Source organism: Salvelinus fontinalis, chromosome 28 (genome assembly GCF_029448725.1).
Source record: "Salvelinus fontinalis isolate EN_2023a chromosome 28, ASM2944872v1, whole genome shotgun sequence".
NCBI lineage: Eukaryota > Metazoa > Chordata > Actinopteri > Salmoniformes > Salmonidae > Salvelinus > Salvelinus fontinalis.
The window spans coordinates 23,470,998-23,491,058 of NC_074692.1; the positions used below are offsets into that span (position 1 = coordinate 23,470,998).

A 20,061-nucleotide genomic window follows, 5' to 3' on the forward strand; every position below is an offset into this window, starting at 1 on the left:
TTGGTCAACAGTAGTGCACTATATACAGAATAGGGTGCCATTTGCGATGCACTCTGCTAGAGAACAGGCCCAACACCCAGTACTGACCAGACTTCAACAGTCTGTGGTGATGGAGTATATTATTATGGTGTTTTGACCTTCACTTTTCAGTTCTAAAAAAGACGCAAATGTTTAGTACATCTGTCCTTTCACCCTGTAACCTTTCATAAAGACAGATTAGATCTGTGGAGAGAGTTGTGGTAGTCAATAGATGGCAATGCTAGAAATCACTTCATCTGTTACGAAAAAATACAAATTGTTGAGTCGGTGAGCTATATGTGTTATTTATCTGCTGGTAGAGTTATGATTTGATGTTTTAAATGTGTTAGGTGCCTGACCCCTAGGGTAAAGAGGAGTGCACTGACCAGTGCAAGCATTGTGATCAGTCAAACATGGGCTCCTGAGGGGAGATTTAAGTGTGACAGCACTACATTCCAGAGTTCCATCAAAGAGGAAAGATTTTAGCGCAATAACACCAGTGCCAACATTTCCATCAGCACTACACCAAACACACATACACACATTTGGGCAGTTCACACTGCAACCATGGCAACAGGAGAATTTTACAAGGTGGCAGCGGCCAATGGTAAAGCACTTCCCTCTTAGCCTACACCAATCACAGAGTGGCCTGCAGCCCAGCCTACCCTGCACAGCTCTTGATGAACTAACAGAGGGCGAAAGTAGAGGGTATCTACTCTGTAGGTTATGCTAATAGCGAGGACATAATGCGCGTGTGGGTGTTGTAATGTAGGTGTGAGTAAAATGTAAGTGTGAGACTGTGTGTGTGCGTGTGTGATCCTCTGCAAGCTAGTAGTGTGAAAATAACGTGACAATATGTGACAAAATGTGTGTGTACGCATGTGTGTGTAAGTGTGACAGAGTTGTGGGTCTCTGCAGCATTGCACAGCTTACTGCAGCCATCTAACACGCACGCACGCAGATAACTGATCAAAAGTAGTAGACTATATAGGAACAGGGTGCACTTGGAACAGACACGATGTCCCCCTGTGGAAGGTGACCTCAATAAGAGGTCAGAACAAACATATCAATGACATCATCAGCTTTCAATAAATTCATTTATTATTTCACACAATGAATGACATGAACAAGTTCAACTGTATTTCATCTTAATAAGTGCCCAATGCTGCCAGCCAGGAAAACGGTAGCAAAAGAACAAGCTTTTCCTCAGAGAAAAGAAATCAAAAAAATAGACTACAAGATCATGATAGGTAAACATGACCAGAAGCATGCCAGCAGACATGGATATACATATACATGGCATGTATGCATATGACATATATCTGTATATGAGCAAAGGCAAATACAAAATATGTGTACATTTACACATACATACTAAGAAGGATATATGCATATGCATGCCCATCTAAGTATTTACTTATTTCTATATGTCAAATATTTGCAATTTTTTATATTCATACAATGTACAAAAATGCTTTATGAATTAAAAATCCATTACAAAAAGAAACATATCAAACAATGTACAAGTCTTGCTCCAAATTCAATTGAAATTCAACTTCTCCGCTTGTCTAAAATATTGATGAATACAATCAAGTGGAGCATGCAAATAAAAGAAAAGCCACTCTAGTAAAAAGGTTCACATACACTATGTATACAAACTCAAATATGCCAACACAGTTAAGAGCTCACTTTGTGCTCTTGCAAAGTACATTTATTGGTTTCCTCATCGACGCTTCATCTGCATGTTCAGCTTTGAACAACATTTTAGCGTAGAAACATAACATATATGTTAATGACTACACATATTAGTAGAGACCGTGGCTGCTTCTCACATAACTCCATATTTTCCATATAGTCTTCTGTAGTAGTACACTACTTAGGGTGTAGGGAGTGATTTGAGACGCATGCAGTATGATTCAGCTCCAGTGGCTGTATTGGACTAGTCAGACTGGTCTGAGTGTGAAGGGGTAGAACTCTTCCCTAACCACTGATCCAGGACCAGATGTTCTTTCATCCCCCTGATAATGAAAGTTATGATTTAGGGTTGGGTGATCTGATCCTGGATCTGTGGTTAAGGGCAACTTCTACTTGTAGTCATACCAGCCATACAGTTGGACCAGAGTGAATACAGAATCCAGTACACAACAGGGACTGTAAAACCCAACTTGACCGTACTGGACCATGCGGTCGGTCTCTGTGTGTAGTTAAGCAGAGGATCAGGACAATACTAGTCAGCTGTAGAAGGCACCGGAACATCGGCTGGTAGAGAAACAGACAGATCCCAGTGGCTTAACTCCAACATCAGAGACCAACCATGGAATACTGAGCTGCCAAGCTTGAAGTCTTTAGACCCCTTAGACCGCAACTATACCACATCTAGACCCCTTAGACCAAACCTAGACTACCACTAGACCACACTCAGACACCCAGACCCTAGACCCGGTTAGAGAGATCCAGGCCTCCTGTGAAAGGTGTAGGCCTCCTGTGAAAGGTGTAGGCCTCCTGTGAAAGGTTATGAGATCCAGTTCAGTCTCTGCTCTCTCTAAGTGGCCTAGAACTGACACACACACTGACAAGAACAGGTGTATATTTGGTAATGCCCTCTGAGCACGTGGTCTGAGTACGTGGTTTGGTAATGCCCTCTGAGCACGTGGTCTGAGTACGTGGTTTGGTAATGCCCTCTGTGCACACACACACACACGCACACACACACTTCTGCACTAGGCACCCATTGGCTGAGGGGAGTATAGCTGCTAGCCAATGGGGGTTCTTGGTCTTGGCTGAAGTGCAACAAGAGTCATTATCATAGGCTGGCACAGGTCCTGGGATCTTAACCTTGCTATGACTGTTTGATGAAAATTCTAATTGATGGATAGAGACTGACTAAAGGGGTATTGCTGGTTCTAATGTCTAATGTTGACTAAGATGGGTCTGTCTTCTAGGATGGGCTTAGGTTGGTCTGAGGGGATATGCCAGCATATGTAGCTGGGGCCAGTTTGTATCCATGCAGGCAGAACACAACAGAACAGACTATTTACAACAGATAAACACTTCACTACTGGAGCTTGACTTCTGATTAAGGCAGCACTGCAGGGAGCTGCAGTCACTAAAGTTGACATGAAATGATAGTCACTTTCTGCACAACGCTTTACAAATTATTACTGATATTATTCACACTTCTGGATACATGACTGCATGTTTTATTGGGTAAATAAGACACTTATTTGTCTATGTGGAAGGGTGGACTCCTCAGACAGCTCAGGCCAGACCTGATGCATAGCAAACAACTACGTAAGACAGCATGGTTCCCACCAGAACTTCCCTGGCACAGCCTGCACGCCCACAGCCCGGGGGGCCTGGTTCCATTTAGATTGAAGTCCACTTTCCCTGGCTCCTACCACCTCTGCTCCTCACAGCTCAGATATGAAAAGACTGCATGGTGATGGATCCACCTTTCTCTCTAATAGAGTGCATAACAGAGCTCTTTTATCTGTTCAATCCAAAGAGCCAAGGGTGAGCATAAGGGGCGTGGAACCTGAAATGGAATCAGGCCATTTGTACGTATGGCTGCAAAGGGACATAGGTAGTGTCCGTGTTGTGGTGGCTAAGACACACGTGTCGAAAATGCACAATCATTAGTACTTGGTTTCAATCTCAGTGACTTCTCTGCCATTTTGAATTCCCACAGAATGAGATGTGATGGTTTAAGAAACAAACATAAGGCACGTGCAGAAGTGCTGGAGCTGACAAGACCCTCACAGAGAGAGGAGAGGCTTCCCAAGTTTACAGTACACATAGGTCCCAATGAAATACGTACCTACTGCTATTTTATGAAATATTGAAAACATTCTAGCTAGCTAGCATCTAATGTCCTGTGTGTTTAGCTGCAGAATGAGAACACTGACAACTCCACAGCTGTCTGACAAGTCTGTGAAACACATATAACTCTGAGGCTTTGGTTCCCTATTCCAATAATGAATTGTTGTTTTTCTAACACTACTCATGTTGTTTTCCTACCACTACTCAGATAGAAACCATCAGAGTACCACACACTGATCATTAGTCCTCCTCCATCTTCACTGTCCAATCAAATCTCAGGCTTGGGCTTAGGTTTGACGCCATTGGCTGAGCATCCTGCATATTCAAATAGTTTAAATTAATGGACGTTTCTGAATGGATGTCCACCAATGAAGTCAAGGCCAAATTGTAAGGCTAGAACAAGCATGTAAGTGCTGACTTGATTAAATGTAAGTGAATGTTTATATAGCAAATTAAAACCAACTTTAAAGGTCGACATTGGGCAAAAAAAATGGTCCAACCCTGCCTCTTTCTCAATTTTCAAACAGAAATGGGGTGTTGGTGGTTTGGTTGTTCATCTGGTGGTTTGGTTGTCATTCTGTTCTTACGCTGCGACCAACGTAGCTAGTTTGTTAGCTAAGCTAGCCACTGTAGCTAGCCAGTATCTCCTCCATGTGTAGAAGTCATTTCACAGGATTTGTTTTTGGACAGAAGCTGTAGAGATCGGTAGGAAATGGCACTTCTTTAGCCAAATATCTTATCTATATATTTTTTGTTGTTGCATTAAATGACCTGGTATGATGGAGCATTGATCAGTTATACAGTTAAAAGCTGTTATCTTTGCGTTTTTGCCCAAAGTTGACCTTTAAGGTTTCACAAAACACCCCTGATATTCCCATGTATGTGATGACCTTCTTATATACACAGAATAAATGAATGAATAGATGTGGTTCCTTCAGTCTGAAAACAAACATGTCTTGAGTCACATCCAGGTCTATTTTTGGTTATAAAACCACAATCCCAACATTTATGGCCTATGGTACAACATTTCAGTTTGATATGTTCCAGTACATGTAAATGGACTGTATTCTGCGGGGTAAAAGGCGGGTAAAAGTGGAGTATGTTCCTATGTACAGTTAGATCATAGCTGTAAAGGCCAGGGAGGCTCAGTACAGCATATTGCCTTTATAGTATCTCTGCGGCAGGGGGGGCAAAACTAAGCAGAGCTGCACAATATCATATTAACCAATCACCACCCCCCGTCTGCTGGTAAAGGTGTAGCTAATGCCACATTCAGATAAAGACTATCATAAAGTACCATTGTATTTCATACCGTATAGTACCATAGTATCATACAGTACCTTATCAAATAGTGCCATATAGTATCAGATATTGTACCATAAAGTACCATACAGTATCATATTAAAGTACCATACGCATCATTGTTTCACATACATGTATGGTAAGTGTCATTGTCCGCCTTCAGAAGGAACACTCGTTCAGAGTGCAACACTGTTGCTCTTCTAATGTTACTCCAGAGACCTACTGCAGTCACACTCCTTACATCCAATCATAGAAGAGAAACAGACAGGCCAATAGGTCAAAGTGCACAGAGGTCCCAGAATTGACGTCTGTTTTGGCTGCTAAGGCCAGTGTTAGCTCCTCTTACCAGCTCTCTGATAGGTCAGAGCTCATCTGTATCTGCAACTGTCCTGCTGTCTGATTAGCTAATGAAACGCCATATCCCCTCCCTCTTCCTTCCTGGGTCTACCCCTGCGTTTCCCTCCTCTGGTCGGTGGGGGCGCCAGAGAACGTGCTCTGTGAACTACCGTCTCAATAGCCACTGAGATTGAGTCGTGATTGGAAAACTCCAGAGGCTGGGGGGCGGGACTTGGTCTTAAGCTCCGCTTGCCCGGTAGGTCCACACACCTTTCCAGCACCGGCATCCCGAAGCCCCTCCCTATGTCGCTCCCGTAATTGTTGGGTTCAAATTCATCAATGGGGTGTTTCCGGGGGCGACCAGGTCGCCTTTTGACAACGTTGTTGCCGGTCTTGGCCTGGCGCTGGAGACGCTTCACACGCAGGATCTTCTGCACGTGCTCAAAGCTCCTCTGAGTGTTGAGAGAACACATCCTCCTGACCTCACCGTGGATCTGTTCCACCTCATGACGCTTATACCTCCTCTTACCTGGAACACCTGAGAGAGAGAGACCGAGACAGAGAGAGCGACAGACAGAGAGACAGAGGAGAGAGAGAGCGATAGAGAGACAGAGAGAGAGCGAGAAAGACAGAGAGAGTGAGAGAGCGAGAGAGAGAGAGAGAGAGAGAGAGAGAGAGAGAGAGAGAGAGAAGAGAGTTAGATGTGTAACCGCACTTTGACAATGTAAGATGGAGAAGAGTGGGGGGGGGTTTTACAAGACATATATCAGCTGTTTAACAGTGAATGAAACAAAAGCTAAATTAGGGGGTTCACAAGACAATGTTACCAAGAAAGAATAGTCTTGAATACCAACAAAAAGCACACATTGCTGCTCATTGAAATATTTTGTTTTTTGTTTGAGCTCCTTCCTGCTAATTTCCGCCAAAGCAGGCCTGCCTTGCAGCTGAAACAGAAGTAGAGATTCCATCCTGTGCTAAAGAGAGGAGATACAGATGGATAGTGAGAGAGACAGAGAGAAAGAGAATGATGAATAGCGAGAGAGAGAGGAGCTTCCATTCTGCTAGCAGGAAACCCACAGAAATGTGTCCAGCCATTAAATGTGTCGCTATACAACATTGTTTCTACGCATCTGGAGCACCGGCTGGCAAACAGACCAGACACACGCACACGCACCACAGATAATAACACAAATGCACACACAAGCAGGCACACACAAATTCAGCATACGATTGGCTGAGCAGAGGAAACTGGAGCCATATTGTTTCCTTCGTGCTGATGAACTGGGAACTCTGCCCTTCATACTCACAGCTCTTTCTCTCTCCACCCCCCCCCCCCCCTTCCTCTTTCTCTCTCCCCTATCTCACTCTTGCTGTCTGGGAAGGACTTCTGGCTTCCTCGTTCAATGGGTTTTGAGAGGGAGACGAGGATAGAGGATGTGAGGAGTATGCAATTCAGATCTTCTCTCCCTCTCTAGCTCCTCCCTCCTCTCACAGCCCCACCCCCTATTCTCTGGGCAGTGTTCCCAGATTGAACCAAAGCCAAAATGGAGGAATAGCACAATCAGACACAACAGGCCCCAAAACAGCCGCCTTTAAACGCGCCTGCTCTCTTCCTCTCTCTACCTCCTTCTCTCCTATTCAGTGTGGTTTCTCAGTATTTCAGGGTTTTCCTCCACATTGTTCTAAGCTGTGACAATGTAACAGTACTAACTAACCACTAAGGCTAACAAAGTGATAATTAGACCAAAATACATTTGAATGACACACAAATGAATTCATATTTAATCCATCATTGGTCTTCATAGCTATCAAATGCTTGCTGATGATTTTAAAAGACATAAAACGTTTAGTCCAGACTCTAGTATTGTAAACATGCCCAATGGTATTGATATAAGATCTGCATCATAATACGATCATGATAACGTATAAAGCCTCCTGTTCATAGGTTCTCTTCTACTGAGACAATACACTAGCACTGAGTAGTAGCAATTTGTGAGGCGCAGAAACACACAGACAAGCACGCGGGGACACACACACGGACACACACACACAGGGATAGGAATTTATGAGCTGCATACACTGAGTGTACAAAACATTAGGAACACCTTCCTAATGCACCAAATTTTGCCTTCAGAACTACCTACATTTATCAGGGCATGGACTACATAAGGTGTCGAAAGCATTCCACAGGGATGCTGGCCCATGTTGACTCCAATGCTTCCCACAGTTGTGTCAAGTTGGCTGGATGTCCTTTGGGTGGTGGACCATTCTTGATACCCACAGGAAACTATAGAGCGTGAGAAACCCAGCAGCGTTGCAGTTCTTGACACACTCAAACTGGTGCGCCTGGCAACTACTACCATACCCTGTTCAAAGGCACTTAAATCTTTTGTCTTACCCCTTCACCCTCTGAATGCCACACATACACAATCAATTGGTCAATTGTCTCGAGACTTAAAAATCCTTCTTTAACCTCTCTCCTCCCCTTCATCTACACTGATTGAGGGATCAAATAAGGGATCATAGATTTCACCTGAATTCACCTGTCATGTTTTGTACACTCAGTGTATTGGCATCATAAAAATTATTACCTTCAGCAGTACTTATAGCTCAGTATCTATAGCTCTGTCTCAGTCCAGTGGAGAATAAAGTTACTGGTCTGAGATCAGTTTTGTGTCCTGTTTAACTGTTTAAGATTTTGGTATGGTAAGCTGATCCTAGACCTGTGTTTAAGGTACACTGCTATCCAGAGCTTTTAGCCAACTGCAGGATGATGAATTATATTGTGTGTGGGTGTGGGTGTGCACGCACACACAGAGAAAATCACTTTCATTAACTCCGTAAAAAGGATGACCTGCTTTTATGCAAATTATGGTGAGAGATTGCTGTCAGGTGCAGTTGAACCTGATGATTAGTGGGAGCAGACACACAGTTCTAATCAGGCTCAGATAAACATCCAATCACAGGGCGGAAATGATTTAGAAACACCCAATCACAGGGAGGAAATGATTTAGAAACATTCAATCACAGGAGGAAATGATTTGGGTGTTGTGATTGTGATTGGGTGTTTCTAAATCATTTCCTATGATTTTATTTCTCATTCAATCACAGGAGGAAATGATTTAGAAACACCCAATCACAGGGAGGAAATGATTTAGAAAAATTCAATCACAGGAGGAAATTATTTAGAAACATTCAATCACACAAGAGTGGAGAATAATATACATTTCAGATCAGATCAGTGTCTGTGTGTGTGTCAGTGTGCGTGTGTTTTAATTGGGCTAGGGCTGGTCTGTGGACGTAGCAGTAAGTCATGCTGGTGGAGGGAGGAGAGGGAGACAGGGAAGAAGGAGTAGAGAGAGAGGAAGGAGAGAAAAAGGGTTGATGAGTGAGTGGAGAGGGAGGGAGGAGAGACGGGGAAGATGAGGGAAAGAGGGGGAACAGGGAGAGGAGAGTGAGGGAATAGAGAGAAAGAAGGGGTATACCCTGTCTAGAGCAGTAGAAGAGATGGAGGAAGGGAGAGGGAGAAAAAGGGGTAGAAGAAGGGGGTTAGAGAGGGGGGTAGTGTGTGCGTGAGTCATCTCCCATGGGATCCCTGGGGAGGGGGATGTAATCTAAGTGAGCCCCTGGCTTTTCTCCCCCTCCGCTGGACTAGGCCCCACTCATTAAAGTCCTGGCTGGTAGCCAGCTCTGTTAACACAGCCACAGCCTTTTACTGCCTGTCTGGAGAATATAAATCACAACCTGGGAATCATATATCTCTGGGACCAACCATTGGCAGGCTGAGAGAGAGGGAGGGATTGGTGAATTATAGACCTCTCCACCCATGCGTTTCGTTCTCTCTCTCTCTGGCCAGATGTGCTCGCTGCACTCAGAATACAGAATGTACCACAAACAGATTTGTTCAGTATTTGGTGCTTTAGGAGCTGACTGCCTCTTTGTCTGCTATAGGCTTACACATGTTCATCTGGTTGCTTCGAAAACTGGGAAGACACCTTAAACACTATCCACATCGTATATATACATTTGATGTAAAAACAGAATAATAAGCAACTACTGATGTTGTTTTCCACTATCGGGACAAGAATGAATGCATCCACTGCCTTAGTACAACAATATATTTTAAGATAAATCTGAAATATCAGATATCTGGAGAGAGTGGGGCTGTGTTATAACATGGTAATAAGCCTGTTACGGTCAGTAATACGTGTGGCTGTGTTATAACATGGTAATAAGCCTGTTACGGTCAGTAATACGTTGTTACCTGTTAGAGTGGGGCTGTGTTATAACATGGTAATAAGCCTGTTACGGTCAGTAATACGTTGTTACCTGTTAGAGTGGGGCTGTGTTATAACATGGTAATAAGCCTGTTACGGTCAGTAATACGTTGCTACCTGTTAGTGGGGCTGTGTTATAACATGGTAATACGCCTGTTACTGTGAGTAATACGTTGTTACCTGTTAAAGTGGGGCTGTGTTATAACATGGTAATAAGTCTAATAGAATAGTAAAACGTTGTTACCTGTTAGAGTGGGACTGTGTTATAACATGGTAATAAGTCTAATAGAATAGTAACACGTTGTTACCTGTTAGAGTGTGGCTGTGTTATAACATGGTAATAAGTCTAATAGAATAGTGACACGTTGTTACCTGTTAGAGTGGGGATGTGGTATAACATGGTAATACGCCTGTTACGGTCAGTAACACGTTGTTACCTGTTAGAGTGGGGCTGTGTTATAACATGGTAATACGCCTGTTACGGTCAGTAATACGTTGTTACCTGTTAGAGTGGGGCTGTGTTATAACATGGTAATACGCCTGTTACTGTGAGTAATACGTTGTTACCTGTTAGAGTGGGGCTGTGTTATAACATGGTAATAAGTCTAATAGAATAGTAATACGGTGTTACCTGTTAGAGTGGGGCTGTGTTATAACATGGTAATAAGTCTAATAGAATAGTAACACGTTGTTACCTGTTAGAGTGGGGCTGTGCTATAACATGGTAATAAGTCTAATAGAATAGTAATACGTTGTTACCTGTTAGAGTGGGGCTGTGTTATAACATGGTAATAAGTCTAATAGAATAGTAATACGTTGTTACCTGTTAGAGTGGGGCTGTGTTATAACATGGTAATAAGTCTAATAGAATAGTAACATGTTGTTACCTGTTAGAGTGGGGCTGTGTTATAACATGGTAATAAGTCTAATAGAATAGTAATACGTTGTTACCTGTTAGAGTGGGGCTGTGTTATAACATGGTAATAAGTCTAATAGAATAGTAATACGTTGTTACCTGTTAGAGTGGGGCTGTGCTATAACATGGTAATAAGTCTAATAGAATAGTAATACGTTGTTACCTGTTAGAGTGGGGCTGTGTTATAACATGGTAATAAGTCTAATAGAATAGTAATACGTTGTTACCTGTTAGAGTGGGGCTGTGTTATAACATGGTAATAAGTCTAATAGAATAGTAACATGTTGTTACCTGTTAGAGTGGGGCTGTGTTATAACATGGTAATAAGTCTAATAGAATAGTAATACGTTGTTACCTGTTAGAGTGGAGCTGTGTTATAACATGGTAATAAGTCTAATAGAATAGTGACACGTTGTTACTTGTTAGAGTGGGGCTGTGTTATAACATGGTAATACGCCTGTTACTGTGAGTAATACGTTGTTACCTGTTAGAGTGGGGCTGTGTTATAACATGGTAATAAGCCTGTTACGGTCAGTAATACGTTGTTACCTGTTAGAGTGGGGCTGTGTTATAACATGGTAATACGCCTGTTACGGTCAGTAACACGTTGTTACCTGTTAGAGTGGGGCTGTGTTATAACATGGTAATAAGTCTAATAGAATAGTAATACGTTGTTACCTGTTAGAGTGGGGCTGTGTTATAACATGGTAATAAGTCTGTTACGGTCAGTAATACGTTGTTACCTGTTAGAGTGGGGCTGTGTTATAACATGGTAATAAGTCTAATGGAATAGTAACACGTTGTTACCTGTTAGAGTGGGGCTGTGTTATAACATGGTAATAAGTCTAATAGAATAGTAACACGTTGTTACCTGTTAGAGTGGGGCTGTGTTATAACATGGTAATAAGTCTAATGGAATAGTAACACGTTGTTACCTGTTAGAGTGGGGCTGTGTTATAACATGGTAATAAGTCTAATAGAATAGTAATACGTTGTTACCTGTTAGAGTGGGGCTGTGTTATAACATGGTAATAAGCCTGTTACGGTCAGTAATACGTTGTTACCTGTTAGAGTGGGGCTGTGTTATAACATGGTAATAAGTCTAATAGAATAGTAATACGTTGTTACCTGTTAGAGTGGGGCTGTGTTATAACATGGTAATAAGTCTAATAGAATAGTAATACGTTGTTACCTGTTAGAGTGGGGCTGTGTTATAACATGGTAATAAGTCTAATAGAATAGTAACACGTTGTTACCCGTTAGAGTGGGGCTGTGTTATAACATGGTAATAAGTCTAATAGAATAGTAATACGTTGTTACATGTTAGAGTGGGGCTGTGTTATAACATGGTAATAAGTCTAATAGAATAGTAATACGTTGTTACCTGTTAGAGTGGGGCTGTGTTATAACATGGTAATACGCCTGTTACGGTCAGTAATACGTTGTTACCTGTTAGAGTGGGGATGTGTTATAACATGGTAATAAGTCTAATAGAATAGTAATACGTTGTTACCTGTTAGAGTGGGGCTGTGTTATAACATGGTAATAAGTCTAATAGAATAGTAATACGTTGTTACCTGTTAGAGTGGGGCTGTGTTATAACATGGTAATAAGTCTAATAGAATAGTAATACGTTGTTACCTGTTAGAGTGGGGCTGTGTTATAACATGGTAATAAGTCTAATAGAATAGTAACACGTTGTTACCTGTTAGAGTGGGGCTGTGTTATAACATGGTAATACGCCTGTTACTGTGAGTAATACGTTGTTACCTGTTAGAGTGGGGCTGTGTTATAACATGGTAATACGCCTGTTACGGTCAGTAATACGTTGTTACCTGTTAGAGTGGGGCTGTGTTATAACATGGTAATAAGTCTAATAGAATAGTAACACATTGTTACCTGTTAGAGTGGGGCTGTGTTATAACATGGTAATAAGTCTAATAGAATAGTAATACGTTGTTACCTGTTAGAGTGGGGCTGTGTTATAACATGGTAATAAGTCTAATAGAATAGTAATACGTTGTTACCTGTTAGAGTGGGGCTGTGTTATAACATGGTAATAAGTCTAATAGAATAGGAATACGTTGTTACCTGTTAGAGTGGGGCTGTGTTATAACATGGTAATAAGTCTAATAGAATAGTAATACGTTGTTACCTGTTAGAGTGGGGCTGTGTTATAACATGGTAATACGCCTGTTACGGTCAGTAATACGTTGTTACCTGTTAGAGTGGGGCTGTGTTATAACATGGTAATAAGTCTGTTAAGGTCAGTAATACGTTGTTACCTGTTAGAGTGGGGCTGTGTTATAACATGGTAATACGCCTGTTACGGTCAGTAATACGTTGTTACCTGTTAGAGTGGGGCTGTGTTATAACATGGTAATAAGTCTAATAGAATAGTAATACGTTGTTACCTGTTAGAGTGGGACTGTGTTATAACATGGTAATAAGTCTAATAGAATAGTAACACGTTGTTACCTGTTAGAGTGTGGCTGTGTTATAACATGGTAATAAGTCTAATAGAATAGTGACACGTTGTTACCTGTTAGAGTGGGGATGTGGTATAACATGGTAATACGCCTGTTACGGTCAGTAACACGTTGTTACCTGTTAGAGTGGGGCTGTGTTATAACATGGTAATACGCCTGTTACGGTCAGTAATACGTTGTTACCTGTTAGAGTGGGGCTGTGTTATAACATGGTAATACGCCTGTTACTGTGAGTAATACGTTGTTACCTGTTAGAGTGGGGCTGTGTTATAACATGGTAATAAGTCTAATAGAATAGTAATACGGTGTTACCTGTTAGAGTGGGGCTGTGTTATAACATGGTAATAAGTCTAATAGAATAGTAACACGTTGTTACCTGTTAGAGTGGGGCTGTGCTATAACATGGTAATAAGTCTAATAGAATAGTAATACGTTGTTACCTGTTAGAGTGGGGCTGTGTTATAACATGGTAATAAGTCTAATAGAATAGTAATACGTTGTTACCTGTTAGAGTGGGGCTGTGTTATAACATGGTAATAAGTCTAATAGAATAGTAACATGTTGTTACCTGTTAGAGTGGGGCTGTGTTATAACATGGTAATAAGTCTAATAGAATAGTAATACGTTGTTACCTGTTAGAGTGGGGCTGTGTTATAACATGGTAATAAGTCTAATAGAATAGTAACACGTTGTTACCTGTTAGAGTGGGGCTGTGCTATAACATGGTAATAAGTCTAATAGAATAGTAATACGTTGTTACCTGTTAGAGTGGGGCTGTGTTATAACATGGTAATAAGTCTAATAGAATAGTAATACGTTGTTACCTGTTAGAGTGGGGCTGTGTTATAACATGGTAATAAGTCTAATAGAATAGTAACATGTTGTTACCTGTTAGAGTGGGGCTGTGTTATAACATGGTAATAAGTCTAATAGAATAGTAATACGTTGTTACCTGTTAGAGTGGGGCTGTGTTATAACATGGTAATAAGTCTAATAGAATAGTGACACGTTGTTACTTGTTAGAGTGGGGCTGTGTTATAACATGGTAATACGCCTGTTACTGTGAGTAATACGTTGTTACCTGTTAGAGTGGGGCTGTGTTATAACATGGTAATAAGCCTGTTACGGTCAGTAATACGTTGTTACCTGTTAGAGTGGGGCTGTGTTATAACATGGTAATACGCCTGTTACGGTCAGTAATACGTTGTTACCTGTTAGAGTGGGGCTGTGTTATAACATGGTAATAAGTCTAATAGAATAGTAATACGTTGTTACCTGTTAGAGTGGGGCTGTGTTATAACATGGTAATAAGTCTGTTACGGTCAGTAATACGTTGTTACCTGTTAGAGTGGGGCTGTGTTATAACATGGTAATAAGTCTAATGGAATAGTAACACGTTGTTACCTGTTAGAGTGGGGCTGTGTTATAACATGGTAATAAGTCTAATAGAATAGTAATACGTTGTTACCTGTTAGTGGGGCTGTGTTATAACATGTTAATAAGTCTAATAGAATAGTAATACGTTGTTACCTGTTAGAGTGGGGCTGTGTTATAACATGGTAATAAGTCTAATAGAATAGTAATACGTTGTTACCTGTTAGAGTGGGGCTGTGTTATAACATGGTAATAAGTCTAATAGAATAGTAACACGTTGTTACCCGTTAGAGTGGGGCTGTGTTATAACATGGTAATAAGTCTAATAGAATAGTAATACGTTGTTACCTGTTAGAGTGGGGCTGTGTTATAACATGGTAATAAGTCTAATAGAATAGTAATACGTTGTTACCTGTTAGAGTGGGGCTGTGTTATAACATGGTAATACGCCTGTTACGGTCAGTAATACGTTGTTACCTGTTAGAGTGGGGATGTGTTATAACATGGTAATAAGTCTAATAGAATAGTAATACGTTGTTACCTGTTAGAGTGGGGCTGTGTTATAACATGGTAATAAGTCTAATAGAATAGTAATACGTTGTTACCTGTTAGAGTGGGGCTGTGTTATAACATGGTAATAAGTCTAATAGAATAGTAATACGTTGTTACCTGTTAGAGTGGGGCTGTGTTATAACATGGTAATAAGTCTAATAGAATAGTAATACGTTGTTACCTGTTAGAGTGGGGCTGTGTTATAACATGGTAATAAGTCTAATAGAATAGTAACACGTTGTTACCTGTTAGAGTGGGGCTGTGTAATAACATGGTAATAAGTCTAATAGAATAGTAACATGTTGTTACCTGTTAGAGTGGGGCTGTGTTATAACATGGTAATAAGTCTAATAGAATAGTAACACGTTGTTACCTGTTAGAGTGGGGCTGTGTTATAACATGGTAATACGCCTGTTACTGTGAGTAATACGTTGTTACCTGTTAGAGTGGGGCTGTGTTATAACATGGTAATACGCCTGTTACGGTCAGTAATACGTTGTTACCTGTTAGAGTGGGGCTGTGTTATAACATGGTAATAAGTCTAATAGAATAGTAACACATTGTTACCTGTTAGAGTGGGGCTGTGTTATAACATGGTAATAAGTCTAATAGAATAGTAATACGTTGTTACCTGTTAGAGTGGGGCTGTGTTATAACATGGTAATACGCCTGTTACGGTCAGTAATACGCAGTTACCTGTTAGAGTGGGGCTGTGTTATAACATGGTAATACGCCTGTTACGGTCAGTAATACGTTGTTACCTGTTAGAGTGGGGCTGTGTTATAACATGGTAATAAGTCTGTTAAGGTCAGTAATACGTTGTTACCTGTTAGAGTGGGGCTGTGTTATAACATGGTAATACGCCTGTTACGGTCAGTAATACGTTGTTACCTGTTAGAGTGGGGCTGTGTTATAACATGGTAATAAGTCTAATAGAATAGTAATACGTTGTTACCTGTTAGAGTGGGGATGTGGTATAACATGGTAATACGCCTGTTACGGTCAGTAACACGTTGTTACCTGTTAGAGTGGGGCTGTGTTATAACATGGTAATACGCCTGTTACGGTCAGTAATACGTTGTTACCTGTTAGAGTGGGGCTGTGTTATAACATGGTAATACGCCTGTTAAAGTCAGTAATACGTTGTTACCTGTTAGAGTGGGGCTGTGTTATAACATGGTAATAAGTCTAATAGAATAGTAATACGGTGTTACCTGTTAGAGTGGGGCTGTGTTATAACATGGTAATAAGTCTAATAGAATAGTAACACGTTGTTACCTGTTAGAGTGGGACTGTGTTATAACATGGTAATAAGTCTAATAGAATAGTAACACGTTGTTACCTGTTAGAGTGGGGCTGTGCTATAACATGGTAATAAGTCTAATAGAATAGTAATACGTTGTTACCTGTTAGAGTGGGGCTGTGTTATAACATGGTAATAAGTCTAATAGAATAGTAATACGTTGTTACCTGTTAGAGTGGGGCTGTGTTATAACATGGTAATAAGTCTAATAGAATAGTAATACGTTGTTACCTGTTAGAGTGGGGCTGTGTTATAACATGGTAATAAGTCTAATAGAATAGTAATACGTTGTTACCTGTTAGAGTGGGGCTGTGTTATAACATGGTAATAAGTCTAATAGAATAGTAATACGTTGTTACCTGTTAGAGTGGGGCTGTGTTATAACATGGTAATAAGTCTAATAGAATAGTAATACGTTGTTACCTGTTAGAGTGGGGCTGTGTTATAACATGGTAATAAGTCTAATAGAATAGTAACACGTTGTTACCTGTTAGAGTGGGGCTGTGTTATAACATGGTAATAAGTCTAATAGAATAGTAACACGTTGTTACCTGTTAGAGTGGGGCTGTGTTATAACATGGTAATAAGTCTAATAGAATAGTAATACGTTGTTACCTGTTAGAGTGGGGCTGTGTTATAACATGGTAATAAGTCTAATAGAATAGTAATACGTTGTTACCTGTTAGAGTGGGGCTGTGTTATAACATGGTAATAAGTCTAATAGAATAGTAATACGTTGTTACCTGTTAGAGTGGGGCTGTGTTATAACATGGTAATAAGTCTAATAGAATAGTAATACGTTGTTACCTGTTAGAGTGGGGCTGTGTTATAACATGGTAATAAGTCTAATAGAATAGTAATACGTTGTTACCTGTTAGAGTGGGGCTGTGTTATAACATGGTAATAAGTCTAATAGAATAGTAACACGTTGTTACCTGTTAGAGTGGGGCTGTGTTATAACATGGTAATAAGTCTAATAGAATAGTAACACGTTGTTACCTGTTAGAGTGGGGCTGTGTTATAACATGGTAATAAGTCTAATAGAATAGTAATACGTTGTTACCTGTTAGAGTGGGGCTGTGTTATAACATGGTAATAAGTCTAATAGAATAGTGACACGTTGTTACCTGTTAGAGTGGGGCTGTGTTATAACATGGTAATACGCCTGTTACTGTGAGTAATACGTTGTTACCTGTTAGAGTGGGGCTGTGTTATAACATGGTAATAAGCCTGTTACGGTCAGTAATACGTTGTTACCTGTTAGAGTGGGGCTGTGTTATAACATGGTAATACGCCTGTTACGGTCAGTAATACGTTGTTACCTGTTAGAGTGTGGCTGTGTTATAACATGGTAATAAGTCTAATAGAATAGTAATACGTTGTTACCTGTTAGAGTGGGGCTGTGTTATAACATGGTAATAAGTCTAATAGAATAGTAATACGGTGTTACCTGTTAGAGTGGGGCTGGAACTGTGGAAGGACTTTTCTCTTTCATGGATCTTCTCTTTCCTGGCATTGTGGAACGACATCACCCCTTCCTCTCCGAACACTGCTAAGCCCCTCCTTCTGCCATGCCCACTGCCCTCCTCCTTCTCCTCCCGCAATCTGAAAAGGTCAGAGGTCAAATCTGGCCGCAGTGATTGGCTGCTGTAGTTGCTCACGAAGCTGCTCACTGGCTCTCCGGGTGTGCGTTGGCGGAACTGGACATGGTCCATAGAGAGAGAAGAGAGAGGGTTCGACTCAAACATCGCTCCCCTGGATCCCCCTCTAGAGCCTCTCCCACCCCCCCTCTGCTTCTCATGACGCTTCTGGTTGGTCATCTCCCACCTGTCAGTCAGCAGGTTGAGCAGCCCATTGGTCTTGGCACCGCTGAAGAGCCCGCCCAGCTCCTGTCTGTCATGGGGTGAGAGGAGGTTGGTCTCTTCCTTATGTTTGTGTTTGTGCTTGTGTTTCCTCTTGTGGAGCCTCACCCCTCCAAGACCTCCACCACCCAGTGATCCCAGTCCTTCTCCCCGACCAGAGGAGCCCTGCAGTGGGCCGCTAGATGCCTGGAGCTTGGAGTGGCCCCCAGAGTGGAACTTCGGAGGGGGGACGGCAGGCCTCATGAAGGGGGAGGGTGGTGAAGGACCGTGGGGAAGGTAGGGTGATGTGGCGTAGTAGCCCAGGCTCAGAGGCGGGGCATAAGGCATGGCATATGGTGCATAGTAGTTCCCCCCCGCCAGCGGATACCCAAACCCCTGGACAAAAGGCAGCTTGGATGTGATTGGCTCGCTGGTTTTGGCGGGCCGGCCGCGCCTCCTCTTGGCCTTGAGCTCGGCGGTCCTGCGAAGGTACGGGGCGGGATCACAGGGGTAGGGGTCATAGGTCAAGGGGTAGTAGTGATGGTGGAAGTTGAGGCGGAAGATGGAGGGGTAGGGGTGCTGGGGGTAGCAGGAGGCGTAGCGTCGGTGAGACACATGTAGCTGCTGCAGCTTTACCACCACCTGGCAGAGAAGAGGAGGAGAGGCCATATCAGTACTGGAAAATACATACAGTTCAGAGGAGAGGCCATATCAGTACTGGATAATACATACATTCCAGAGGAGAGGCCATATCAGTACTGGAAAATACATACAGTCCAGAGGAGAGGCCATATCAGTACTGGATAATACATACATTCCAGAGGAGAGGCCATATCAGTACTGGATAATACATACAGTCCAGAGGAGAGGCCATATCAGTACTGGATAATATATACAGTCCAGAGGAGAGGAGGAGAGGCCATATCAGTACTGGATAATACATACAGTCCAGAGGAGAGGCCATATCAGTACTGGATAATACATACAGTCCAGAGGAGAGGCCATATCAGTACTGGATAATACATACAGTCCAGAGGAGAGGAGGAGAGGCCATATCAGTACTGAATAATACATACAGTCCAGAGGAGGCTGGTGGGCAAAAATATATGAGGATGGGCTCATTGTAATGGCTGGAATTAAATTAAAGGAAAGGTATCAAACACATCAAACACATGGGCTCTCCATTTATTAGATACCAGTCTATTTATTCTATTCCAGCCATTACAATGAACCTGTCCTCTGATATCTCTGTGACATCATATACAATAAGTCTAGTGGCAACTTCATTCTACTCCTACACTAAGTTTTATGAAATTTTAATAGAAAGTTGGATTTGATACCTCTTCTAGCTCAGACAGGAAGTTCAGGTGGTCTCTGCTCTGCAGGCACTTCCTCTTCCTGCGGTGTTTCTGCTTCTTCTCCTGCTGGGACAGGAAGTTGTCCACCACTGCCGGCTGCTCACAGCGACCCCTACTGCCGCGACTGGAGGCCTCCAGAACGGCAGACTCCGCAGCCTCAAACCCACACAGGTCAAACGAGTACCTGCAACACAAAACAAAAACCTGTCAACTGGATGTACAATGTCGCTATTGTGGTTTCAAACAAACCCCTGGGCAATATTCACTCACTCACTTTCTCCCTCCCTCACTCACTTACCTAGCATACTATCTCACTCACTCACTCTGTCACTTCTAGCTAAATAACTAACCATGTAAACTAACAGAGAGATAGATACCTGCGTCGTGCGTTGGTTCCCTTCTCTGTCTGGTCAGAGGTGCTGTTGTTGTCCGTCCCTATGCCGCTGTCGCTGGGAATAGTCTCCTCGCTGTGTGAT

The 20,061-nt window shown here is 41.9% G+C and overlaps 1 protein-coding gene across 2 annotated transcripts in view; it reads right to left on the bottom strand.

Moving 5' to 3' along the window:
* Positions 1-1,098: 1,098 nt before the first annotated feature.
* The window catches only part of LOC129826446 (SET-binding protein-like), a 93,820-nt gene continuing 74,857 nt past the window's right edge, over positions 1,099-20,061 (bottom strand). For both annotated transcript variants that reach the window (XM_055887186.1, XM_055887185.1), the window contains exons 3-6: positions 19,963-20,061; positions 19,568-19,769; positions 17,837-18,869; positions 1,099-6,013 (exon numbers count right to left, since the gene is read on the bottom strand). The exon at positions 19,963-20,061 is cut by the window's right edge and continues 2,336 nt beyond it. In XM_055887186.1, coding sequence (XP_055743161.1) covers positions 5,544-6,013; positions 17,837-18,869; positions 19,568-19,769; positions 19,963-20,061 — 1,804 coding nt within the window. In that variant the 3' untranslated portion in view covers positions 1,099-5,543. The remainder of the gene's footprint in view (positions 6,014-17,836; positions 18,870-19,567; positions 19,770-19,962) is intronic.